The sequence below is a fragment of the Dipodomys spectabilis genome, unplaced genomic scaffold (assembly GCF_019054845.1).
Source record: "Dipodomys spectabilis isolate Male_0828 unplaced genomic scaffold, ASM1905484v1 ptg000118l, whole genome shotgun sequence".
Lineage (NCBI taxonomy): Eukaryota > Metazoa > Chordata > Mammalia > Rodentia > Heteromyidae > Dipodomys > Dipodomys spectabilis.
In genome coordinates, this window is record NW_024870795.1 from 7,580,542 (window position 1) to 7,608,159 (window position 27,618).

The 27,618-nt window shown below is 38.3% G+C and overlaps 1 protein-coding gene across 16 annotated transcripts in view; it reads left to right on the plus strand.

Moving 5' to 3' along the window:
• Epb41 (erythrocyte membrane protein band 4.1) overlaps positions 1–27,618 on the plus strand; it is a 176,073-nt gene that overhangs the window by 72,582 nt on the left and 75,873 nt on the right. For 15 of the 16 annotated variants that reach the window (XM_042688525.1, XM_042688527.1, XM_042688529.1 and 12 more), the window contains 6 exons: positions 295–769; positions 3,606–3,815; positions 8,427–8,531; positions 12,173–12,215; positions 14,654–14,729; positions 17,491–17,709. In XM_042688525.1, the coding sequence (XP_042544459.1) occupies positions 302–769; positions 3,606–3,815; positions 8,427–8,531; positions 12,173–12,215; positions 14,654–14,729; positions 17,491–17,709 (1,121 nt within the window). In that variant the 5' untranslated portion in view covers positions 295–301. Of the gene's footprint in view, positions 1–294; positions 770–3,605; positions 3,816–8,426; positions 8,532–12,172; positions 12,216–14,653; positions 14,730–17,490; positions 17,710–27,618 lie in introns of those variants that run through there. The other variant, XM_042688537.1, reaches the window with a different exon arrangement.

The following is a 27,618-nucleotide window of genomic DNA, read 5'->3' on the forward strand; positions in this document are numbered from 1 at the left end:
TGTCCCTAGTATGTATTATTTTAAGCAAATCTCTATGGGCATAATCTTTAATGACTTGGACATAAATCACTTATTCAGAATGTAAAGGTAAAGTACTTTTGTTTCAATTGAAATTTCATGGATTGGAATTCAGTTTAGTGATTAGATATATAAACATATTAAATCTACATGTATTAATATCTAAATATCAAAATATATTAATATATAAATATATTGATCTTTTGGGGCTTGGGAATTTGGTCTACAACAGTGTTTTGCTTATAAGAGTTCCCCTTTTCCCTCTTTTTAAAATAGCAACATCATGACAACAGAGAAGGGTTTAGTTGTTGAGGCTGAAAATTCTCAGCCTCAACAACAGAAGGAAGAGGGTGAGGGAGCCACAAACTCACACCAACAAGAAGCTCAGCTGGAAGAGGCTTCCCAGGCAGCTGAGGGAGATAATCAGTGTGAGCAGAAACTGAAAGCATCCAATGGAGACACTCCCACACATGAAGACTTGACCAGGAACAAGGAACGAACATCAGAAAGCAGGGGCCTGTCAAGACTGCTCTCCTCATTTCTCAAAAGACCCAAATCTCAAGTCTCTGAGGAAGAAGCCAAAGAGGCAGAGGCAGAAAAAGAAAAAGGAGAAGTAGGTCAGAAAGAGATAGAATTTGGAACCAGTCTTGATGAAGATATAATTTTAAAGGCCCCAATTGCAGCTCCTGAACCTGAACTCAAAACAGACCCATCTTTGGATCTTCATTCATTAAGCAGTGCAGAAACACAGGTATGGATGTATGACTAGGTGGAGGTGGGTACATGAAGGCAGGCTATGTACTTTATTTTTAATGGAAAGACATTTGCTTTATTACTTAGCCAGTTGACTTGGGCATCAGTAGTGATAAGTAACATGAAACTCTGGAGTTTTTGTTTTCTAAAGAAATTAATAGTGAGGGAAGGAGTAACAAGTTTGACAAGAAATGTACTTATTATCTTACTTATGTAACTGTAACCCCTCTGTATATAACTTTGACAATAAATTTTTTTTTTTTTTTTAGTTGTGGGGCTTGAACTCTGGGCTAGGGCACTGTCCCTCAGCTTTTCAGCTCAAGGCGAGCACTCTACCAGTGCCACTTCCAATAAAAAATCTTTTTAAAAAAAAGAAATATAGTCAGTGGAAATTTGATTTTTATAGTCAAAGGAAAGAAAAATTTAAAAACTATCCAGTTACCTTGTTCAGTTCATTTATCCCTTTACTATAATCATGGATTAAATTCAAGATTTTTTTTTCTTTTTTGGGGCGGGGAGGGCTGATCATGGGGCTTGGACTTTGGGCCTGGGCGCTGTCCCTCTGCGCTGCAGCTCAAGGAGAGCACTCTACCACATGACCAACAGCGCCACTTCCAGTTTTCTGGTGGTTTTATTGGGGATAAGAGTTTCGTGGACTTTCCTGGCTTTGAACCTCAATTCTCAGATCTCAGTCTCCTGAGTAGCTAGGATTTCAGGCATGAACCACCCGCGCCTGGCAAGTTCAAGATTTTTAATGAGAGGCCAAAAAAGAAGTGAGGTGGTTTGGCAGTCATTTTGGTAGAATTAGGACTGGGATAGGCATCAGCCTAAGCCTACCTTATTTTGATCATCTCTAATGAGTCTGAGAGCATAAGTCCATGAGAAAGTCTAGTTCTTTCTATAACTCATGTGGTCTTTTTTAGTATAGGGCTTTAACTTTATCACAGTGTAATTGAAATGAACAGGAGTTATTCCTTTGTTCAAAAAACAGGGAAACAGTCATGCTTTACTCAAACTTTTATAGGAATCTCATTAGTTTTTAGCTTTACTACTTACAAAAAATTATTTTCAAAGTCTTATTTCTGAAATGTGTGAACATTCTCTGTGTTATCAAAAATGTTAAGTCCCCTATGTGTTTCTATTATAGAGATAAGGTTTGGGTTATATTATTAAACTTTTCTAAAAATATTACATGTATTTCTAGAAACATATTCAGAGCACTAAGGGTACAATTAGAATAAAGTAGTAATTATGTAATTGTTAGTGAAAGTTGAAAATGAGGTTCCTTATGTTAATAATAATTATGAATGCAAGCTATGGAATCAGAAAAGTGACGCTTTTCACTTTATCATTTATTTCTTCCTTGTACCATGCAGATAGTAATAGCCACCTCATTTTATTCCTTACAAGAGTGAGGAATGAAAGAAATAAATATGGAAGCTTGAAATATGGTGAACACTTAATATGTATTCCTTATTATTAGTAAATAAACACTAACATTAAAGACAAAAAGAAACAAGAAACTATATATACTTTTAGACATTGTCATACAAGCTTTTATAAAATAAATATCTTAAAATTTAGAATAAAAAGCCCCTATATCACCTTTTTTCCCCTATATCATTTTAATAGCATTAATTTGATTTAATTTGAGTTTTGGAAAATGAAAAGTGTTAAAGTACATTATCTTGGGGCTGGGAAGGTGACTCAGTGGTAGAGTGCTTGTCTTGCATGCATCTGAGGCCCTGGGTTCAATTCCTCAGCACCACATAAGCAGAAAAAATAAAAAAGCGGGAAGTGGTACTGTGGCTCAAGTGGTAGAGTGCTAGCCTTGAGCTGAAGAGCGCAGGGACAGCGCCTAGGCCCAGAGTTCAGGCCCTACGACCGGACCAAAAGCAACAACAACAAAAAACATAAAGTACATTATCTTTCAGTAAGTCTGGAACTTTAAAAAATTTTTAAATGTTTTAAAAAACATTAAAAAAATTGTTAAATGTTTAAAAAAATTTAAAATTTTAAATTTAATACATTAAAATTTTAAAACATTTAAAAATATTTCTCTTCTGTTTTATGTAGGATATAACTTATATCTTGATAGCATTTGAACCAGAATTTATTTATTTTGTCTAAAGATCATAGATATGTACTTAAATGCAGGAAATAAAGGATTGACAAAGTTAATTTTAGATTTACTAAAATCTCATCAAGGGGCTGGGAAGGTGGCTCAGTGGTAGAGCACTTGCCTTGCATGCCTGAGGCCCTGGGTTCTATTCCTCAGTACCACATAAGCAAAAAGAAAAAAGCCGGAAGTGGTGCTGTGGCTCAAGTGGTAGAGCGCTAGCCTTGAGCTGAAGAGCTGAGGGACAGCGCCCAGGCCCAGAGTTCAGACCCCACGACCGGACCCAAAAAAAAAAAAAAAAAAAAAAAAAAAATCTCATCAAGACACTTTGGAATTGAGATAAATTATATACAGGTATTTATTTAAAAAGAAACAGTTTTATTATTAATAAAAATCTCCAAATAATATTGTTCAAAGGAATAAATTATTTTAGGTCTTTTGAAATAAAAAAATAGTGGATCAGAATGGTGTATTTGCTTAACCATCCTGTATTGATTTGATGGGATTCTACTTAAAAAGTTTTAAAAATAGTAAAGTCTATAGAGGTTTATAATACCTTTTATGGAAAAATAATTAGTATCAATGTCACCCATATTTATTTTAATAGTTTTTCTTCAATTAGTATTTTCATTAGTAAGATTATTGTAGGTAAAGTATATATGTAATGTTTTGTAAAGTGTTGTTTTTACTGACTGGTGATATCATGATTGTGTAGCCAGCTCAAGAAGAACACAGAGAAGACCTAGATTCTGAAACTAAAGAAGGAGAAGAAATTGAAGAGTGTTCTAAAACAGAAGTAAAAGAAAATCCTGAATCGAAAGCAGAAAGAGAATTAAAAGCTTCCCAGAAATCAGTCAGAAGGCACAGAAACATGCACTGCAAGATTTCTTTATTGGACGACACTGTTTACGAGTGTGTTGTGGAGGTGAGTAATCAGAACTCCTGTAGACTGTTTCATGTGGACTTAGGGAAATTGTGCCTTTGCTCAAGACCTACTCCACAGAAACTGTTTTCTGGAAATGAGAATATGGGAGGAATATAAGTGACTCTTCTTTTCTTCTATTTACAAAAAAACTACCAAAGCCTTTTGACTAAATATGTTATTCTTATAATAAAATATTTTTTTTATTATTTACTTATTTTTATTTTATTTTTTGTTGGTCGTGGGGCTTGAACTCTGGACCTGAGCGCTGTCCATCAGCTCTTCAGCTGAAGGCAAGTTTTCTACCATTTCAGCCACAGCACCACTTCTGATTTTCTGGTGGCTTATTGGAGATAAGAGTCTCACAAACTTTCCTGCCCGGGCTGGTTTTGAACCACAATTCTAGATCTCAGCCTCCTGATTACAGGTTTGAGCCATTGGCTCCTGACAATAATTTTATTTTTAAAAAGATAAATTTGTTATTTGTAGAATTACTTTCTTATTAACAGATTTCCCAAGATAATGTCAGTTTCTGTATTAGGTATGGATGTTCCTATAATTATATTTGCAAAAACTATTGCTTTCAGTAAGGTTTCTGCTCTTCAAGATCTAAAGCTTAATCTTTCACTTAATAAATGTATATCTTTAGCCCCATGAGATAGCATATAAAAATATAAGTCGATAACTAATATAAGCTAATAAAAATAAATAAAAAATAAAAATGTAAGTCAAATAATCCTATTTTTAAAAAAAAATTCTCTAACATCTTATGGAATTACTCTAATACTAACTTGAATTATCTCTTTATTTCTTTTGGTGTACTGGGGATTCATCTCAGGGCCACGAGCTTCCTAGGCAATCCTCCAGCCCTTGAGACATGTCTCTAGGCCCTTCTAACATTTTATGAAAGAATAAATAATTGAATCAGGATTGAATAAAAATGTCAGTTACTCAGTTTCTTTTGTTCCTTCAGGAGAATTTGAAATAAAACATCTATTAGTTCTTTGTTTTAACTATAGCAATAAATTGTCAATTATGATATGCTGATAGATGAGAAATTATTGTGATTGCTGATAGCTTTTATTAATAAAACATGTAATTCATATATCCTGTTTTAGGTATACAACAAATTACTTCTGAACTGAATTTTGTGAAAATGCAAATATATCTAGTCACAAATAGTCTAAAAATATTATACTATTTACTGATAGGTATTCATTCTTCAGGTTTTCAAAAAGGAAATTAAGAAAATGTGCTACTGAGCTATAAAAATAGCTGCTATACCCGGAAACTGGACAAGACTTAGGACCTGCCTTTTCTGCTTCTTGCTAATAGCTACTGTAGAAAGCTACTCTGTATATATTTTTCTCATTTAGACAGACCAAGGTCTAGATATGGGCCCTGATACCTGGAGCACTTGGGAACAAGTATATTTCAGAACTCAGAATAGATTGCAATTTAGAGAGGCACAACGTGCACATTATGCTTATTTCATAATACACCCAGCAGGTATAGGATTGAATGTTATTTTTATGGTAAAGAATCTATTAAAACTAAGGTGAGTAAATGAAGATAATTATTTTTCTCAAAAAAAAAAACCCACCTTTTGATATTTTTTTTGAACTTGTGAGTTTTGGAACTTTTAAAAAATTCTAATTTTTTGAAGTATTTTTTGCATGAATTTCTTTTTTTTTTTATTGTGAAAATACTGCACAGAGGGGTTACAATTACCTGGGCAAGATAATGAGTACATTTCTTATCAAGCATTGTAGTTTCCTCTTCCTATCCCTTCCCCTCCGCCCCCGCCCCTTTGCATGTATTTCTTAAAGGGCATTATCAGCATGTTTCTTTGGCTTATTTTCCAGAATTTTTTATAGATAAGAAAGCTAATAATTGAAACTCCTCAGTTCTTCAGGTAGTAAACAGAGGAGCTATAACTTTTCAACTCTAAGTTAACCTCTAAGTTAGGACATTTCTTCTCTATAAATGGAACTATAAATACCCAAATTTAGCAGTGGTTTGATTAATTTTAGGCAATTAGAAAAGAATGTGTACCATTACTGAAAGAGCTGCTTAGATAGTGTCTATAGGTCTACCTAAAGTTTTTACCTTACATGTTTTTTTTTTTTGTGTGTGTCAGTCATGGAGTTTGAACTCAGAGACTGCATGCTGTTCCTGAGCTCTTTTGCTTAAGGCTTATGCTCTACCACTTTGAGCCACAGTGCTACTTCCAGTTTTCTGGTGGTTAATTGGAGATAAGAATCTCATGGACTTTTTTGTCTGGACTGGCTTTGAACCTCAATCCTCAGATCTCAGCCTCCTGAGTAGCTATGGTTACAGGGGTGAACCACCAGAATCTGGCTTCTTATGCATTTTTCTGAAAGAGATTGAAGAAAGTTGAGGTGTAAGTCATTCTCCTGGGGATTTGTTGTGAAAATAATAGTCACAATTGGGCTGGGAAGGTGGCTTAGTGGTAGAGCACTTGCCTTGCATGCATGAGGCCCTGGGTTCGATTCCTCAGCACCACATAAGCAAAAAGAAAAAAGCTAGAAGTGGTACTGTGGCTCAAGTGGTAGAGGCTAGCCTTGAGCTGAAGAGCTGAGGGACAGTGCCCAGGCCCAGAGTTCAGGCCCCATGACCGGACCCCCCCCCCCACACCTCCCCAAAAAAAGTCACAATTAACTCAGTGTTGACAGGTTAATTCAGTAAGTCAGTTAATCACAGTGAATGATAGTGTCTCATAGTATGCTTCAGTAAATATGGCACCAAAAATAATGTTATTTGTCACTTTTCTTTTTGTTGTTGGTTGTGGGGCTTGAACTCAGGGTCTGGGTGCTGTCCTTGAGCTATTCTGTTCATGGCTAGTGCTCTACCACTTTGAGCCACAGAACCACTTCCATCCAGTTTTCTAGTAGTTAATTGGAGATGAGAGTCTCACAGCCCTGGCTGGCTTTGAACTGTGATCTTCAGAGCTCAGCCTCCTGAGTAGCTAGGATTACAGGTATGAGCCACTGGAGAAAGGGAAAGGGAAGAGGATAAATAATTTTGAGGTACCATACAACTACATACGAAAATAGCATAAAGACCCTCAATGAGCTGGGTTCTAGTGGCTCATTCTTATAATCCTAGCTACTCAGAAGGCTAGGATCTGAGGACTGCAATTCAAGGACATCCCAGGTAGGACAGTCCATGAGACTCTTATCTCCAATTAACCACCAGAAAACCAGAACTGGTGCTGTGGCTCAGGTGGTAGAGCGCTAGCCTTAAGCAAAAGAGCTCAGGGACAGCACCCAGGCCCTGAGTTCAAGCCCCATGACTGACAAAAGAAAAAGAACCTCAGTGAGAAAGCCAGGAGCCAGTGGGTCATGCCTATAAAATCTAGCTACTCAGGAGGATGAGATTTCAGGATAATGGTTCAAAGACAGAGTGGGCAAGAAGGTCTGTGAGATTTATCTCCAATTAACTATCAAAGATCTAGAAGTGGAGCTCTGGCTCAAATGGTAGAATGCTGGCCTTGAGTGAAAAAACTAAGGGAAAGTGCCCGGTTCAAGCCCAGTGCCAGTGAGTGCATACACGTGCATGTGTGTGTGCGCACAACACACACAACTCATACAAGAAGCTGAAATGAAAGGAAAAATAAACCTCAATGAAAGCTGTTGATAAATGGGTTGGAGAGAGAATAAAGAGAAACAGACTCTTTTGGGGGTAGGTATTAGCGAGAGGGGGTTGGGTTAACAATGGTGAAAGAGGACAAATATGGTTGAAATAGATTATTGTATATATGAAAATAGAACAATGAAACCTGTTGAAATTGAATTAGGAAGCACAGAAGGGGTTAAGGGAAAGTGATGGAGGAATGGAAATTGAGTGGAATTCATTGCACATTTGCATGGAAATGTCTCTATTAAATCTCTCCCTTGCATAACTAAGGTATACTAATAAAAAATAGAATGTAGCACTTTAATGCATGTAGTGAGGCACATACTTCCCAAGACTTGGAAAGCTGAGGTAGAAGGATAATGAATTTGAGGCTAGATAGCCAGCTTCTAGGTTTAAAAAAAAAAAAAACAAAAAAAAACTAGGTATTGGTGGCTCACATCTGTAGTCCTAGCTGCTCAGGAGACTGAGATCTGAGGATCACAGTTCAAAGCCAGCCAGGACAGGAAAATCCATGAGACTCTTATCTCTAGTTAACCACCAGAAAACCAGAAGTGGTACTGTGGCTCAAAGTTGTAGAGCACTAGCCTTGGGCAAAAAGAGTTCAAGGACAATGACCAGGCTCTGAGTTTAAGCCCCTTCCCCTCCCCCCCCCCCCCCCCCCCCACGAGTGGAAGGTAAGGTTTTCCTTTGCATTGTTACCATTTCCAAGGCAGGCGTTGTAATTGTGCTGTATGTAAGCTGACAAACTAAGGAACAGGAATTTTATAACTCATATTGTTTTACTTAAGACTGTGTAAGCTATGTGAAAGTTTGTTAGTTACCAAAACTGAAAGTTAAAAATAATTTTGTGTATGTGTATGTGTGTGTGTGGGGGGGGGGTGGAGGAGTAGGAGGAGATGGAGAGGAATGTAAGAATGAGAGGACACCTCAACTGAAATACATTTATCTTTTCAGAAACATGCGAAAGGTCAAGATTTGCTTAAACGAGTATGTGAGCACCTCAATCTTTTGGAGGAAGACTACTTTGGTCTGGCCATTTGGGATAATGCAACCACTAAGGTAAGTAGACTATATGCAATACAAGAATTTGACCAAAAAAGAAAAACAATTGTTTTATATTTACTTTTCCAAGACATAGTATACTTAGTTTGTTTTTACACTTTTAAAGCTGGATGCTGGTGGCTCATGCCTGTAATGCTAGCTACTCAGAAGGTTGAAATCTGAGGATCATGGTTCAAATCCAGCTTGGGCAGGAAAGTCATGAGACTCTTATCTCCAATTAACTTCCAAAAAGCCATGTGGCTCAAGTGACAGAATGCTAGCCTTAAGCACAAAAGCTGAAGGACAGTGTCCTGGCCCTGAGTTCAAGCCTCAGGACAGGCATAAAAAGAATAACAATTTTAAATTTTATCCTGCTATTATCACATCTCTTTTCCAATTTAAGATTTACATTTATAGTTATAGCAAGCTTTCTGTAAAGTACACTAGATTAGGCCATGATCAAGTCAATCATCTAGCAGATGTGTTAATCTTTAGAAACAGGCTATAAAAATGCAAAACTATGGAAATGAAATCTAGACTATTTACAAATGACTCAGCTTGTGAACAGTGAAGTAGGTAATAGTATACACATTCCTGATACAAAATACTTCACTGCAGTGCCACAGACCAATCACAAATTAGGTCTCCCTTGAAAAAATGATCAGGATTCTTTGACTTTACCCTTGTCATACTGAGAGGAGTTTGGTAAGAAAAATGAGCAGTGCAAATTTAGATTTGAAGTAGTTTCTCAATAAAATATTTTGGAGTTACTAAACCCATAAGCTGCTGAATAAACTCAAACATTAAAGGAACACACATTTAAAATCTGTAGCAAGCCAGCTGGCAGTTCCCCTTTCTAAACCCAAATTGCACATGCACTGAGGAAATGGGAAGGCTACTAAGGTCTAAAAACAGATGCTCTCTGCTCTACTGAGGAGGCTCAGCCAGCATTTTCCTAAGCAGAACCAATGTGCTCTGATTAATGTTAGTGTTTGCACAGTTCCCCAATGCCAAACATACTAAGGCTTCCACAGGCAAACTCACATACTCACATACCTATTTTCATATTCTCATATACTGATTTAGGCAAAAATACTGCTAAACTTCATCTCTGTATTGCTTGGAAACGTGTGTGTGTGTGTGTGTGTGTGTGTGTGTGTGTGTGTGTGTGTGTGTGTGTGTGTGTGTGTGTGTGTGTGTGTGTGTGTGTGTGTGTGTGTGTGTGTGTGTGTGTGTGTGTGTGTGTGTGTGTGTGTGTGTGTGTGTGTGTGTGTGTGTGTGTGTGTGTGTGTGTGTGTGTGTGTTGGTCCTGAGGCTTGAATTTAGGGTCTGGATGTTGTCCCTGAGCTGCTTTTAATCAAGGCTAGAACTTTATCACTTGAGAAACAACACCACTTCTGGCTTTCTCTGAGTAGTTTGCAGGAGATAAGAGTCTCAGGAACTTTTCTGCCGGGACAGGCTTCGAATCTTGATTATCAGATTTCAGCCTCCTGAGTAGCTAGGATTATAGGCATGAGCCAACAGCACCTAGCTACTTGGAAACTTTTAAAACTCAAAAAGGAATGTGTTCCTGTTTTTGTTTGTTTGTTTTTCTGATGGTACTAGGGTTTGAACTTAAGGCCTCTTGCTTAGGAGGCAGATGCTCTACCACTGAGCCATGCCTTCAGCCTAGAAGGTGATTCTTCCATTAATGCACAAACTTAAATTATGTTTGAAATATTAATGTGTTAACTCACAAGCTGTGGTTAGCAAAATGGATTCTTGAAAGGAAATCTCTACCTTGGAAAGTATTCAAATAGAAACTGCATTATTCAGAATAACTTTTTTTTTTTTTTTTTGCCAGTCTTGGGGCTTAAACTCAGAGCCTGGGCACTGTCCCTGAGCTTCTTTTGCTCAAGGCTAGCACTCTGCCACTAGAGCCACAGTGACACTTCTGGCTTTTTCTGTTTATGTGGTACTAAGAAATTGAACCCAGGGTTTCATGCAGGCTAGGCAAGTACTCTACCACTCAGCCACATTCCCAGCCCAGAATGACTATTTTGTTGGGTAACTTAAGATTCTCTGCTAAAGGAACTTGTCCTCTTAACATTTGTTGTTTTGTAAATTAAGTCTTGCCTTATGCTGTTGACTATACAACCATTCCGTTTGGGAAATCAGTTCGCATATATTATCTTGATTCACTCCCTGCTCATTAGTATAACTTACTATAAGAAAGTATGTAAATTATACCTCTTGAAAAGCTTTTACAAATTAAACACATCTGTGTGAACATCCTGAAGATGAAAAAAACCAATATTACCAGAACCCCTCCAGAATTTCCCTTTGTGACTCCTTGCAGATACTGTTTCTCCCCTGTCAAAATTTACTTCTTCATGCCAGCAAGTTCTTTACTATCAGTTAATTTTGCCTGTTTTTAAACTTTATGTAAATGAGATCACCCCATGTATTCTCTCTTGGCTTCATTTGTTCAGTCTTACATTTTCAAGATTTATCCATGCTGTTACAAGTTCATTCTCACTGTTGGATCACAGTTCATTGTATGATGATATTGTTCATTGTATGATGATATTGTTCTTTATTTGTGCATTCTGCTATTGGCACACATTTGGCACTTTAGGCTTTTGTGAATATTGTTGTTGAAACATTCCTGTATGTGTCTTTTGGCACATATCGCCATATATATTTCTGTCAGGGTAGACATTGAAGTGAAGCTGTTGGGTTTTAGAGAAGGTATAATATGTTCAATTTTTTTTTTTTTTGGGTTGGTTGCGGGGCTTGAACTCTGGATTTGGGTGCTGTCCCTGCGCTCTTCAGCTCAAGGCGAGCGCTCTACTGCTTGAGCCACAGCATCACTTCCAATATGTTCAACTTTAATAGCAAATTTGAGACAATTTCCAAAGTCAGATTACCAGTTTATTCTTCCATCTCAGCCTCTTGAATAGCTAGGATTATGAGTGTGAGCTACCCGTGCTCTACAGCAGCTCGGTACTTTTTGTCTTTATTTCTTTCAAAGGCAACTATGAAAGACATTAATAGCTTTTTAAGTGCCATTTATTTTGTGTAGGACACCTTAGGTTGAGAAGCCTTTATCCTAGTGGCATGTAGCCTTAAATAGGGGAACACTGAAGGGTGAGGTTACACTGGGCACTAGTAGTCAGAGGACAAAACATTCATTCAGTAAACATTAACTGGGCACTAGTATGTATCAAGTGCTGTGCTAACAAAAATCTTGAACAAAACCAAAGGTCAGGGTTGAAAGGGGAAAAAATGATTTGTATGATATCAGTCAATTTTGGTTGTAGATCTTTATTAGTTTTTTTACCAAATAATCTAACTAGCAAAGCCTCATTTCACATTTACTGCTTTCTGACAGATTTACATATATTAAAGTTATGAGGTGAATACTACTAGTTAGATCTCATTTTATAGAGGAGAACTGAGGTACTGAACTCCTAAAGTTACTTAGCTAAGACATAATAGAGCTTGGATTCATGTCAACTTCTGGCTCCTGTTTTCTCTGCTTTGTACAATTAATGCAAAGACTATGAAGGGGAATGTAGGTTGATCTGAAGGTCATTTTCCAAAGTAGTCAGTGATCCTGCCTCCAGTACTCTATGTGTTTTGGAACTCTGTGTGAATACCTTTTCTTCTTTTTCTAGACGTGGCTGGATTCTGCCAAAGAAATAAAAAAACAGGTTCGAGGTAAGTGGATATAGCCCTTTTTTTCTTTTAGTAGGTCAGAGGATTTCCAGTCACTTCTGGCTGTGAGTCAGTCACTTTAGAATCTGACTATTGTAGATTGCTTTGAAACTAAGATAAAGCTTTCCCCCTGGAAAGAGATTCCATAATAGAAAAATGCAGTAAAGGTAGACATTATTGATATATAGGTCAGATCATGGCTTTTCTTTGTTTTTTTTTTTTTTTCTCTTTTACAACTAGGCAAAACTGGAAAAGATAGGAACAGGAGAGTAACAGGTGGAGAAGAACAAAAATGAGAAAAGGAATATGATATGAGTCTGTTCTCAGATACTACAGTAGCCTACTAGGTGGAGTTTGCTGACATTATGTCTTCATTCCTAGCTCCAAAGCATATCTTACTGCTGCATATCCTGCACAGATTGGTGTTCTGGAATGAAAAATATAGATTAGTATTTTCCAGTTACAGCCAGGTGCTGGTGGCTCATGCCTGTAATCCTAGCTACTTAGGAGGCTGAGATCAGAGGATTGCTATTCAAAGCCAGCCTGGGCAGGAAAGTCCATGGAACACTTATCTCCAATTATCCACCAGAAAACTGGATGTGGTGCTGTGGCTCAAAGTGGTGAATGCTAGCCTTGAGCAAAAGAGCTGAGGGACAAATGCTCAGGCCCTGAGTTCGAGCCCCATGATTGACTGAGGAGGTGTTAGAGACATTTTTTTCATTTAGTTTATTTTCCAAGAAACTTCCAGGAAATGTACTATCAATTAATTATTCATCATGATGAATATATTTTAATTTTATCACTGAATACAAATTTTGCCTTCATTTGTTTCTTAAAATGAAACACTTCTGTCATGGTGAAATGTTTTCCTTTATAATTATTATTATTGTTTTAACTTTTGAAAATTGAAAATCAAAACTCCTTTAGAATGGTACTTTTTATCTATCTATCTATCTATCTATCTATCTATCTATCTATCTATCTATCTATCTATCTATCTATCTATCTACCTAGAGTGAAAATGAAGAGCCCCCGGTTGATAAAATGCATCCTCCATTTTCCTTTGACTCACTTATGGGCTGGGAAGGTGGCTCAGTGGTAGAGTGCTTGCCTTGCATGCATGAGGCCCTGGGTTCAATTCCTCAGCACCACATAAGCAGAAAAAGCCAGAAGTGGCACTGTGGCTCAAGTGGTAGTGTGACACAAGCCTTGAGCTGAAGAGCTGAGGGACAGCACCCAGGCCCAGAGGTCAGGCCCGACGCAGACAAAAAAAAAAAGGAAATCCTTTGACTCACTTATAATCTCTGATCTTGGGATTTAATTCTTCTAGTTTTTTTCACCTAAAGTAACCTGGAGCCATAGTTTCTATATTGCTTCTTCTATCTTCTTCTACCCCCTTCCACTGACAGGGATTTGCTATTTCACTCAAGCTGGTCTCAATTACATGATCCTCCTGCCTCATCCTTCCTGGATAACTGTCATGCTCCAACATTCCTGGCTCCTCTACTTCTTCCTTCTTATTTCTTTTTTTTTGGTCAGTCATGGGGCTTGAACTCTGAGCCTGGGCGCTGTCCCTCAGCTCTTCAGCTCAAGGCTAGCTCTCTACCACTTGAGCCACAGCGCCACTTCCGGCTTTTTCTGTGTATGTGGTGCTGAGGAATCCAATCCAGGGCCTTATGAATGTGAAGCAAGCACTCTACCACTGAGCCACCTTCCCAGCCCTTCCTTCTTACTTCTAAAATACTCCTCTAATCTCACTCATACTAATGAGAAGAATGCTTTTGTTTATTTGTAATAATATTGACAGATACCACAAATAAATAATAGAAAAACTGAAAAAGAACATCCATTGGTCATCTGAATGACTTCTGAGGACCCGGAGTAATATATTGATCATATCTTAAAATGATTTGCTACAAACAAGTTGATCTAGAGGATGGATGCTTCTGTGTTGTTTTGCCCATGTACTTCTAATCCCTTGTAAATTAAGTCAGATTAGAGAGAGAGAGAGGGCCTCCATGTTCCCCACATAAAGTCAGACAACCTTCTTTAAAATTATTTTTAATCATAAAGTGTGAAAATGTTTTGTACAAAAATTACAGAAAATCCAGGCATTGGTGGCTCATGCCTATAATCCTTGTTATTCAGGAGGCTGAGATCTGAGGATCATAGTTCAAAGCCAGTCTGGGCAGAAAAGTCCATGAGACTTTTATCTCCAATTAACTTCCATAAAAGCTGGAAGTGGAACTGTGGGTCAAGTGGTAGAGTGCTAGTTTTGAGCAAAAACAACCTCAAGAACAGCATCTTGGCCCTGAGTTCAAGCCCTAGGACTGGCACCAAACAAACAAAAATTCCAGAAAAAAAAGATTGAGTATTTCAAGGTTATCCTAACAATCAGAAACTTAAGCATAAACATAGAATTCCTTACTTTACTTTTACAGGTGTCCCTTGGAATTTCACATTTAATGTAAAGTTTTACCCACCTGACCCAGCACAGTTAACAGAAGACATAACAAGGTAAACAATCAATATTACATATATTACAGTTAAATATGTAATAGTAATTTTTTTTTCATTGTCACATACTCTGGGACCTTTCCTCTACAGAATTAAATAAAAGTCATGAGCTATTAAGTGATTAGCCTAAAATAGAAAGTTTCTGTTCATCTCAAGGCAGGTTTATAGATAAGTGAGCCTAAAAGCTTAAAATATTTGACCTTCCTGGAAGAAACTGGCAAGGGAACTAGTCTTGCTTATCATGGTATTCTGCCAAATGGTGAACAGAGCTCTTTTAAACCACAGCACCCTCAAGAGGCCAGGACGCAAATGTCAAAATGCCAAAAATTTGTTTGCTCCCCTCTACCTCCGTTGGCTATATTCCTCCTCTTACAGTGATCAAAAATGCTAAAATCTCAGGCCTATTATTTCTTTTTACCTCCCATTTAAGCTGCATGATTAGGTACATGTTTTAATGAACTTAAACTTCTTTCAAGCCCACTTACTTATAAAACAAACCTTGTATTCCTTAAAAAACCAACTGATTTCTCTTAAGAAAATAACTTCTCTTGAATTTTATAAAAATGCTAACAAAAAACATGGAAAAAGCAATATATTAGAAGGAGTACTACTGTACATCTATACCACTCATGGATTCTTATGCCTCATAGGTGCTAGGCAACTATTTGCTAAACTGAATTGTTAGTTGCTGAGAAGTTACTTTCTAATTCTGATTTTGCTACCAACCATTTGATTTCAGGTAATTATATTCTCTAGGCCTTAGTTTATATATTTTTCAAATAATGGAATAAACTCTTAAAACCTGACTCTTAAATTTCATAGAAAGTTTATAGCTTTTGTAAAGATTATTTTATTGTCCAGTTATCTATAGTGCATTCTTAAAGATAAGTAACATCTCTCTTTGAGAAAAATCAATATTTCATTTTCACAGGTAATACTTGTCTCTTAGCCACTTTTCTTTTTCTATCCAGGTTCACTCTGTATAAAACAAAGCTTAGCTCTAAAAAGCTTTCCTAATTACATCTTAAAGTGGCTGAACTTCTTCTGGTATTGATCTGACTTTATACACACATACACATATAATTATATATATATATATATATATTCTTTTTTTTTTTTTTTTGTCGGCCGTGAGGCTTGAACTCTGGGCCTGGACGCTGTCCCTGCGCTCTTCAGTTCAAGATGAGCACTCTACCACTTAAGCCATAGCACCACATCTAGTTTTCTAGTGGTTTATTGGAGATAAGAGTCTCAGGGACTTTCCTGCCTGGGCTGGCTTTGGACCATGATCCTCAGATCTCAGCCTCCTGAGTAGCTAGGATTAGAGGTGTGAGCCATTGACACCCAGCTTATATATGTATTACATACACACACACACACACACACACACACACACACACACACACACACATATATACATATATATATACATGTATATATATTTGGTGACTAATTATAGATAGCAAAAACTATTGTTAAGAATGATGTTCAGTAACCTATTATGGTAAAAACAAGGATGTGGTTCTAATTAAAGTAAAGGAATTGTTAATTTAATCACTTTTCTGTCTGGCATAATAGTCCCAGATGGTTAATTCAATCACTTAGGACCTATGGTAAGGAAATCAGGGCCAGAGGTGTGAACATCAACTGACACACATATCTGTACATGATAGAGCACTCAGTTGTTTTATTGGATTGAATATTTTTAATATAATTATATTATTATTATTAAGGTATTATACAGAGGGGTTACCATTTCGTAAATCAAGTAATGAGTACATTCTTTTTTGGACAATGCCACCCCATCTATTCCCCTCCTATCCCTGCGCACAGGTTACATAGTTTATTTTCCACATAGTGTCTACTGAATAGCATGATTGTCTTGAATGTTTTTTTTTTGTTTGTTTTTGTTTTTGTTTTGGGTCCGGTCGTGGGGCCTGAACTTTAGGCCTGGGTGCTGTTCAGCTCTTCAGCTCAAGGCTAGCGCTCTACCACTTGAGCCACAATGCCACTTCCGGCTTTTTTCCTTTTACTTATGTGGTGCTGAGGAATCGAACCCAGGGCCTCATGCATGCAAGGCAAGCGCTCTACCACTGAGCCACCTTCCCAGCCCGCCTTGAATATTTTAAATGCATCTGAAATCCCAACAGGTTAGCATACAGGGGGATCTAGTCCTACAAAATACTTGAGAATGTGTGTGGAAGGCTACATGTCACTTATCCCATCCCTCCTATTGGAGGAAATATGTATCACTAATGTCATCTTTGTTTTGAAAGGACTGGCATAGTTATACACTTTGCAAAGCAGCATAATAGAGGAGGAGGGAGCTACTTTTGCACCAAACAGCTTTTCTTACCAGCAGAGCAAGCTAAATTCCTGGGGCTGCCTCCTCATGTATAATCTGGCACCCATCTTGCAAGATTTCTTTTTTATGATGATTAGACAATTATGTATGTATGGTCCTCAATACTATGCACTCAACGAAGTATTAGTTTATCTTTTTCAGATTTTTCCAACTTTTCCTCTTTTCCTTCTAAACTGCTTTCCAAAATTATGGTTTTTTTTTTAATATTTTAAGCACACAGAAAGGAAGAAATACTACAATGAACAGCTATGTGCCCATTTACCTAGACTGAACAACTCTTAATGTTATTCATTGAATCTCTTTTCTTCCTCTTCCTCTCTCTCATCCCCCTTTTCTTTCTGTCTCTATCTTTTTCTTGTTGCTGGCATGTAAATATATTTTCATTTTTGGCTGTAGGTATTACCTATGTCTTCAGCTTCGTCAGGATATCGTTGAAGGACGTCTGCCCTGTTCCTTTGCAACCTTAGCATTACTAGGTTCTTACACCATCCAGTCTGAGCTGGGAGACTATGATTCAGAACTTCATGGTGTGGATTATGTTAGTGATTTTAAACTGGCTCCCAATCAGACCAAGGAACTTGAAGAGAAGGTCATGGAACTACACAAATCATACAGGTGAATATGTCTCCAGGATTTATTCTATTTTGGAAGTAAATTTAAAATACCCTTGACTTGTCTACTTAAGGGGAATCATGGTACAATGGGAAGAGCATGAGTTCATTTCCTTTTGTTTGACACTGGGGAAGTCCCTTAAGCTCTTTGCACCTCAGTTTTCTCATCAGAGTAATGGGCATCATATTGTAGGATGGGAACTAAATGAAGTAATATATCTGAAACATTTAGCACAGGGGCTGGCACATAGTAGGTGCCTGGCCGTGTGTGTGTGTGTGTGTGTGTGTGTGTGTGTGTGTGTGTGTGTGTGTGTGTGTCTGTGTGTGTGTGTCTGTGCGTCTGTGCGTCTGTGTGTCTGTGCGCGCACACGTGCACGCACTGGTGCTGAGGCTTGAATTAAGGGCCTGAGTACTGTCCCCTTAGCCTTTTCACTGAAAGCTAGTATTCTGTCATTTGAGCCACAACTCTACTTCTGGCTTTTTGATAGTTAACTGTAGATAAGAGCCTCATAGACTTTCTTGCCTGAGAGGGCTTTGACTGCAGTCTCAGATCTCAGCTGCCTGAGTAGCTAGGATTATATATAGGCAGGAGCCATTAGTGCCTAGCTGCCTTGCTTTTTTTCTTTTCCCTAGGTTTTAAATTTACCTCACTGTCCTCAAGAGCATGAGGTTTTTAAACTTGGGTTCTATGTACATGGGTAGAGGGCTTAGGAAATCCCTGAAAATATTTTTCAAGTCTATTAAATTCACTGTCTCCACTACTTATTTTTATGAAAATAATTGGTAACATTAGGCTGTATCATAACAGTGATCAAGGGCTGGGGCTTATAATTAGTCTAAGCTGTTTTGAAATCTTGCCTCTGCTTTGTCTCAACTTTGTGACCTTAGATGATTCACATAAAACTTCTTTGAAGGCTGAGTGCAGTGACTCATACTCATAATCCCAGCTATTTGGGAGGTAAAGATTAGGAGGATCACTGTTCAAGACAAGCTCAGGCAAAAAGTTAGCAAGATCATACTGAATTAGTAGCTGGACATGGGGATGTGTATCTGTCATCTCAGCAAAAAAGGAAAGTGTAAATAGGAGGATTGTAGTTCAAGTTGGCCAGGGCAAAAACTTGATGCCCTATCAAAAAAGTAACTAAAGCAAAAGGGGCTGAGGTCATGGCTCAAGTAATGGAGCTTCTGCCTAGCAAACATGAGGCCTTGAGTTCAAACCATACTACCACCAAAAAGAAGAACAAGAGGAAGAGGAAGAAACTCTCTGAGTTTTATGTTCTTTTTTTTTTTAATGTCTAAATAGGTGCTTTATCCATGAGCTATATCCCCATTTCAAGAATAATCTTAATGAAATATTAAAAGTGTTGATTTTATTAAGTATTAAACATATTCCAATTTAGTGTTCTATGACTTAGTGAAAAGTGCACACAATATTCCTGCTGAATACTGAATTACAACAGTTTCCTTGAGGAAAACACTCCTGTGACTGTGAGCTGAATTAACCACCTTTTAGTACTCTTTTCTCCTGAAAAATAAAAATAAACTGTGATTATTTAGACTTGGTTATCCAGTATACATTTTCTCAAAAATGAAAGGAGCCAATACTTTTAGGAAAAAATGAAAAACAAAAACAACTAACAGTATTTGTTGATAGTAACAAAATTCAAGCCTTCAAGTAAAAATTAAAATTTTAGCTTGGCAGAATGGTGCATTCCTATAGTTCCAGTTACTTGGCAATCTGAAGAAGGAGGATCATTTTAGCTAAGGATTTGGGAGCCAGCTTGGGCCTGTATCTTTAAAAATAAATTCGAATTTTGGAAAACTTCCATATACTGTCATGATCTAGATATTTTCCAAACATATAAAGATTTTTCTGCTGAGATTGATGGTATTTTAAATTAATCTTACTTCTAAATTATATATATTTTAGCCAGGTGATAGTGGCTCAGGCCTGTTAATTCTGGCTACTCAGAAGGCTGAAAAACTCTTCTATCTCCAATCAAGACTTTTATCTCCAATTAAGTAGCAAAATGCAGGAAGTGAGGTGTGGTTCAAGTGGCCAAGGTCTAGTTTTGAGTGAAAAAGCCAAGCAAGATAAGGGCCTGAGTTCAAGCTCCAGTACTGGCCCCTGTCAGTTATAAAAAGGTTTATTATGTGTTTTCAGATTTCACATTGTTACCAATGTTTAAAAACTTGCTTTTTGTTTTTGGTACCAGTCCTAGGGCTTGAATTCAGGGGCCAAGCGCAGTCCCTGAATTTCTTTTGCTCAAGGCTAGCACTCTACCACTTGAGCCTCAGTACCACTTCTGCCTTTTTCTAAGTAGTTTATTGGAGATAAGAGTCTCATGGACTTTCTTGCCTAAACTGGCTTCCAACCATGATCCTCGGATCTCTGAGTAGCTAGGATTATAGATGTATGCCACCAGTACCTGGCAAGAAATTGCTATTGTTAAGGTTTTATATACTATCAATGAAGACTATTTCAGGGCTGGGAAGGTGGCTCAGTGGTAGAGTGCTTGCTTTGCATGCATGAGGCCCTGGGTTCGATTCCTCAGCACCACATAAGTAAAAGGAAAAAAGCCGGAAGTGGCGCTGTGGCACAAGTGGTAGAAGGCTAACCTTGAGCTGAAGAGCTGAGGGACAGTGCCCAGGCCGAGTTCAGGCCCACAACCAACAAAAAAAAAAAAGACTATTTCAAATTCTCAACTCTGGTTATTTTATACAGATGTTACTAATGGTACAAAAATGGGTTTATTATTGTATTTAGATATTTAATAAATCATTATTTTAAAATTCCTTAGTTTTAAATTTTCTTACTGAAGATCAATGATGTTCATATAATGAAGAGTACTTTGGAGTTATCAAAAAAATGAGAAGCTGGGTACGGGTGGCTCATACCTGTAATCCTAGCTACTAAGGAGGCTGAGATCTGAGGATCCAGGTTCTAAGGTAGCCCAGTCTGGACAGTCTGTGAGATTCTTATCTCCAATAAACCACTGGAAAACAGGAAGTGGTTCTGTGACTTAAGTGGTAGCCCTAGCCTAAGCTGAAGAGCTGAGGACAATGCTTAGGCCCATAGCTCAAGCCCCATGATCAGTGAGGGGGGGGGGGGTGTGGAATAAAATAGGATTAAAAGAGTTTGAGAACCATTGAGTTAGGCAGTAAGACACATTATCAAAGCCATTGGCTGTATAGTCAGGCTGTCTTTTTTTTTTTTTGGGGGGGGGGGTCCGGTTGTGGGGCCTGAACTCTGTGCCTGGGTGCTATCCCTCAGCTCTTCAGCTCAAGGCTAGCGCTCTACCACTTGAGTCATAGCGCCACTTCTGGCTTTTTTCTTTTTGCTTATGTGGTGCTGAGGAATCGAACCCAGGGCCTCAGGCATGCAAGGCAAGCACTCTACCACTGAGCCACCTTCCCAGCCCCCAGCTGTCCTTTTTTGAATTCAGGCTTTCTCCCTTATTTGCTATGTGACTTTTGCTATACTTAAATTTCAGTTATCTGACCTGAAAAATGAATATTTGGAAGTCTGCATTATGGAATTTTCTTGCTCATTTTTTGGAAAGATGAGCAATCATTTCAAGCAGAAACCCAAATAGAAAATTTAATTATGTCCAACATCATAAGGTTTTAACCATCCCAAAGATACTTCTGCTAAGACACAAGTATTTATTTTACTATGATCGCCTTTCCTACTCCCCAGACAAATAGAAGACAAATATGTAAGTGAAAAATGTAGTAGTGGCCCTTTTCCCAGCCAGGGATTTTTGAAGCTATAATTAACTTTTCAAATTAATACTCGCAAATCAAGCCTTAAAATTAATTGCTCTCTGTTTATGGGTAGTAAGAAGGTATGTAAACTTGTCAGTTATCCTTGACTTAATTATTTGAAATCACAATCCTAATTAGAAGTTGCAACAGACATTATTACAATGTTGTCACATAAAACTGCAATTTACTGAATGGCTCTCCCGATTTCATTTCTTTGAAATAAATACAGGAAAATTGTCTCAAATACTCTTTGCAATAATAAAGAATTAGCCAGTTCTAGATGTCTCAGATTGAGTACTTTTGTAATCTGTAGTATTTATGAATAGTAAATTATGAAATGTTTCTTAATTAATTCTGAATACTGCTTACTTCCTTTTCTTATTTGGTCAGTACTAAGATTTTAATTCAAGACCTCACACTTGGGGCTGGGAAGGTGGCTCAGTGGTAGAGTGCTTGCCTTGCATGCCTGAGGCCCTGGGTTCGATTCCTCAGCACCACATAAGCAAAAAAAAAAAAAGACCTCACACTTGGTGAGTTTGCTTAGTAAGTTGATACTTTACCATTTGAACCACACTTCTAGACAGTTTTCTGCTGATTTTTTTTTTTTTTTTGATCCAGCCGTGGGGCCTGAACTCTGGGCCTGGGCTCTTCAGCTCAAGGCTAGTGCTCTACCACTTGAGCCACAGCGCCACTCTGGCTTTTTTCTTTTTGCTTATGTGTTGCTAAGAAATCGAACCCAGGGCCTCAGGCATGCAAGGCAAGCGCTCTACCACTGAGCCATCTTCCCAGCCCCTCTGCTAATTATTTTGATGAAGTCTCACAGACTTTTCTTCTCAGGCTGGCTTTGAGCCACGATTCTCAGATCTTAGTCTCTCGCACAGTTAGGATTACAAGTGTGAGCCACAGATACCTGACTTAACAGTACTCTTTGTTCTTTTTTTTTTTTTTTTTCATGCAAGTACTGGGGGCTGAAGTGTTTTTGCTTGACTTTTTTGCTCAAGGCTGCTTAACATTACTCTTAATGGCTTAAAGATATCTCATCTTTGTGTAGCTGGATTGTTAGGATTTTTGAAAGGTCTTAGAAATAGTCTTTATATTTTAAGATGAAAGATAATTTAAGCAGTATGTGTGATATTAATAAAATATGTGTTGTAATTACATGCACAGACATCTTTGGCTGGTGGGGTTATAGGAGATTTTCCTGACCTTTTTTTGTGTGCTTTTAATAACATTTTTCAAATTTTATGTGACAAAAATGTATATTATTTTTATAATTAGAAAAATCTTTCTGGCTCATTAGGTGGGACAGAGCAAGGAAATCACGCATGCACAGGAGCACTCTGGCTTAAGATTTTGAGGCCTAAGCTGAATAAGGGAGGTGTTTGTGAACTTAAAGCAAGCCTGGCATGAGGAATTAATGCTCAAATGGATAAGGTCACATTTGGGTACTTGCTGGAGGGTTTCAGGGGCCATGCAGAGCAAGAAGGACCTATGTAGGGTAGAGATGGCAACTACATGGATGAACAGGGTGATGAAGATCCCTAAGAGGTGGTTTAACATTGAATCAGTGCTGAAAGGAAATCAATCTATATGTGGGGAGCAGGCCAGCAGAGAGTCTATACAGGATGAGGAAGCCATGTACATCAGGAACCAGTGGTAGCAATGAAATTCATTATATATGGGATTTTATGTTATTTATTATTTTTTTCTGTGCTAGTATTGGGGCTTGAACTCAGGGCTTGGCACTACCACTGAGTTTTTGTGTTCAATGCTAGCGTTTTTGTGCTCAAGTGAGCCATAGCTCCACTTCCAGCTGTGTGTGTTTTGTATGTATGTGTGTGGGGGGGTAGTTAATTGGAGATAAGAATCTCATGGCCCTGGGGAATACCAAAACAATGAAACAAGGACACAGCATGACCCATTGCAACAATGATACCCACAAGACAGTATATTGGAAATGAACTTTACAACTTGGATTGGGGTTGGATTGGGGAAGAGGTGGGGGAGGGAAGGGATAGTGGGAAACAACAAGGGAAGGAATAACAGTGTTCAACAAGAGATGTACTCATTGCCTTACTTCAGTAACTGTAACCCCTCTGTACAGCATCTTTAGAAGACAATTAAAAAAAAAAAAAAGAATCTCATGGCCTTTCTTGCCTGGGCTGTCTTTGAACTGCAGTCCTCAGATTTCAGCCTCCTGAGTAGCTAGGCTTACAGGTGGGAGCCACTGGTGCTAGGCTTTATATAGGATTTGTGGGATGGGCAAATAGATCAAATTAGTCAAAATAATCAAGATGAGAGTTGGTAAAATAATATGCAGTTTATGAAAAGGAAAAAAACTAAAATGAACCCTGTGACATTGTATTAACACTTGAGATTTCAATGTTAATTCTTGATTTCCCATGTATAGATAGGCAGATGGATAGAGAAATGCAGATTTATACATACATACCCAAGTACTTTACATTGTGCTGGAAGAAGATGATCCATAAATGATTTGAAATGTTTAGAAGGACAGAGTATCTAGCTTGCGAAGCCTACCCTAATCAAATTTGGGACAAATTAAGCAGGAAAATAAACAAGGAAAACAATCCATTCTATTGCATTGCATAAAATGAAAATTAACCTGGGATATAGCTCAGGATATATAAGGTGCTAATTTCCATCCCTCCCTAACACTGCAAAACAAAACAACACCACCTATGAGTCCATAGTGACATAAGTAAGTAATAAATGAATAATACACCTGTAATCCAAGCTATTCAGGAGACTGAGATCTGAGAATCATGGTTTAAAGCCACTCCAAGCAGGAAAGTCTGAGGCTCTTTTTTCTTTTTTCTTTTTTTTTTATTTTTTGGGTCCGGTTGTGGGTCCTGAACTCTGTGCCTGAGTGCTGTCCCTCAGCTCTTCAGCTCAAGGCTAGCGCTCTACCACTTGAGCCACAGCGCCACTTCCGGTTTTTTTCTTTTTGCTTATGTGGTGCTGAGGAATCGAACCCATGGCCTCAGGCATGCAAGGCAAGCGCTCTACCACTGAGCCAACTTCCCAGCCCTCTTTTTTCTTTTTTTAATAAGTTTTTTGTTTTTTGTTTTTGTCGGTCATTGGGCTTGAACTCTGGGCCTGGGTGCTGCCCCTGCGCTCTTTAGCTCAAGATGAGTGCTCTACCTCTTGAGCCACAGCACCACTTCTGGTTTTCTAGTGGTTTATTGGAGATCAGAGACTCACGGACTTTTCTGCCTGGACTGGCTTTGAACCATGATCCTCAGATCTCAGCCTCCTGAGTCTCTAGGATTACAGGCGTGGGCCACCTTCGCCTAGCTTAAGTTTTTTTATTGTGAAAATACTGTACAGAGGGGTTACAGTTACGTGAGCAAGGTAAAGAGTACCATTTCTTATCAAGCATTGTTGCTTCCTCCTTTGTGTTTCCCCTACCATCCCTTCCCTCCTGCCTCCTCAACTATACTCCTCCCTTTCTCCCCTTCTCCCCCCTTCCCTGCCTAAACTGTAAAGTTCATTTTTCAACATAGTGTAAGTCTGAGACTCTTATCTCCAATTGACCACTATAAAGCCAGAAGTAGAGCTGAGGGTCAAGTTGTAGCCTTGAGCACAAAACCTCAGGGACAGCACTCATGGTCTTAAGTTCAAGCCTCAGGACTAGTTTTTTTTTTTTTTTTTGGTCCGGTCGTGGGGCCTGAACTCTGGGCCTGGGTGCTGTCCCTCAGCTCAAGGCTAGTGCTCTACCACTTGAGCCACAGCGCAACTTCCGGTTTTTTCTTTTTTGCTTCTGTGGTGCTGAGGAATCGAACCCAGGGCCTCATGCATGCAAGGCAAGCACTCTACCACTGAGCCACCTTCCCTCCCAGCCCAAGCCTCAGGACTAGTGTGTGCGCACATAATAACAATGAAAAATTAAAATAACTGGAAGTAACCTTAACTAGAAAAATATTATTTGTATTAGAAAATAAATTACAGCTACAAAAACTTCCCTGAGATATTTTGAATGACTTGAATATATAAACTTCTATATAGGTTAATTTTCCCATCCACTGTTCCCCCCGCCCCAATTTTTTGTCTTTAAAATATAAATTCAGGGCTGGGAAGGTGGCTAACTGGTAGAGTGCTTGCCTTGCATGCATGAAGCCCTGGGTTCAATTCCTCAGCACCACATAAGCAGAAAAAGCCGGAAGTGGTGCTGTGGCTCAAGTGGTAGAGCACTAGCCTTGAGCTGAGGAATTGAGGGACAGCACCCAGGCCCAGAGTCAGGCCCCATAACCGACAAAAATAAATTAATCAATAAATAAATTCAGCTTTGGGAGGACACAGAAATTCAGCTTTGGGGGACGCAAATAGAGGGAAATGAAGGAGTGGTACTCACTATACTCGATGTTGAAAATGAACTACAGGGACAGGAGGGGAAAAACTGGGAGAGAATGAGGGAAGGGGTGACATTGTTCAGAAAGAAATGTACTCATTGTAACTGTAACCCCTCTGTATAGTATTTTTACAATAACAATATATTAAAAAAGAATAAATTGCAAGGAGCCTCGAGAGGAATGGGGGGGGAAGGAGAGTGGGAGAAAATAAGGAAGGAGGTAATACTGTTCAACAAGAAATGTACTCATTACTTAAGTAACTATGACCCCTCTGATATCACCCTTGCAATAAAATTAAATTAAGAGAAAAAAAAGAAATGTACTCATTACCTGACTTACATAACTGTAACCCTTTGTATATCACCTGTATAATTACAATAGAAAAAATTTAAAAACTAGTAAACTTCCCTGCTCAGTGTGCCTGCTTAACTCTGGATAGACCAACAGTATTTTGTTGGTTTTTTTTTTTTTTTGGGTCTGGTCGTGGGGCCTGAACTCTGGGCCTGGACGCTGTCCCTCAGCTTTTCAGCTCAAGGCTAGCACTCTACCACTTGAGCCACAGCGCCACTTCCGACTTTTTTCTTTTTGCTTATGTGGTGGAGGAATCGAACCCAGGGCCTCAGACATGCAAGGCAAGCACTCTACCACTGAGCCACCTTCCCAGCCCCAGACCAACAGTATTTTATCTTTTGTCCAAATGTAAATTGCCTTGACAAAAATAAATAAATTAAGCATGATGTGTTAATGCTTGTGAAGTTTGCTCAGGTAGGCTGAGTTTATTTATCAACAAATCTGTAGCCTCACTTCAGAGGTCCCCCCACTTCTGTTTTTTTCCTTTGCTTGCTGTTCCAAGGCATCCTTTGTTCTTTTTAATGAGGGTGAAGACAGATGGGTTTGGAAGACTTTTCCTTGTTAAATGATGAGACCCTTGCTGCTTTCTATAACTTAGGCAGTCTTATGGGAGACTAGCATTTCCATTTTTTCCCTTAGGGAGGTGGCTACATTGTTTTTACTATGAAATTATAATTAATTGGCCTGAATTGTGCAGTATTAGAAGTGATATTTTGTCTTGTTGACTAGCATTTCCATTTTTTCCCTTAGGGAGGTGGCTGCATTGTTTTTACTATGAAATTATAATTAATTGGCCTGAATTGTGCAGTATTAGAAGTGATATTTATGTCTTGAAAGCTCAGTATAGTAGCTCATAAGCATTTTTCAAAAGAAAAGAAACTTCTAAAGAAGGAAGAACCTTTGTAGTGAATGTTTAGACAGACTGATCGTTTTTAAACAAATCTTATTCATTATTTGCCTGGTAATAAAGACATCTTAATAACAGAAAGCAGTGTTATTATCTGTGTGCTTCTATTAACTAATTTATTTTGTTTAGATTAGTGGGCAGGACACCATCTGTTACCAGAAATTTTCTTTTCATCAAACCTGCCCCCATTAAGAGTCTCGGTTAAGTAACATCAGCTGCCCTCTGGTTTAATTTCCATAATAACTCAATTCAGGGGTATAGAGAGAAAAAGGCAGCTAAGAGGATATTGTAAATTGCACCATGCCCTCTGAGGATTTAATTTGGTCATCTCCTTGGCAAGAAAATTAGTGGGAGGAGTTTAAATATGGAGCAGAGAAAGGCTGAAGAGAGGGGATATAGAACTGTTGGATGGATGGGATAGCTTATAATGGAAAAATGAAAAATTGTTTATAGTAGGATTAAAAAAATTCTGATTGCTTCTTGGCAACTTTTTTTCTTTTTGGGGTGGGTGGGT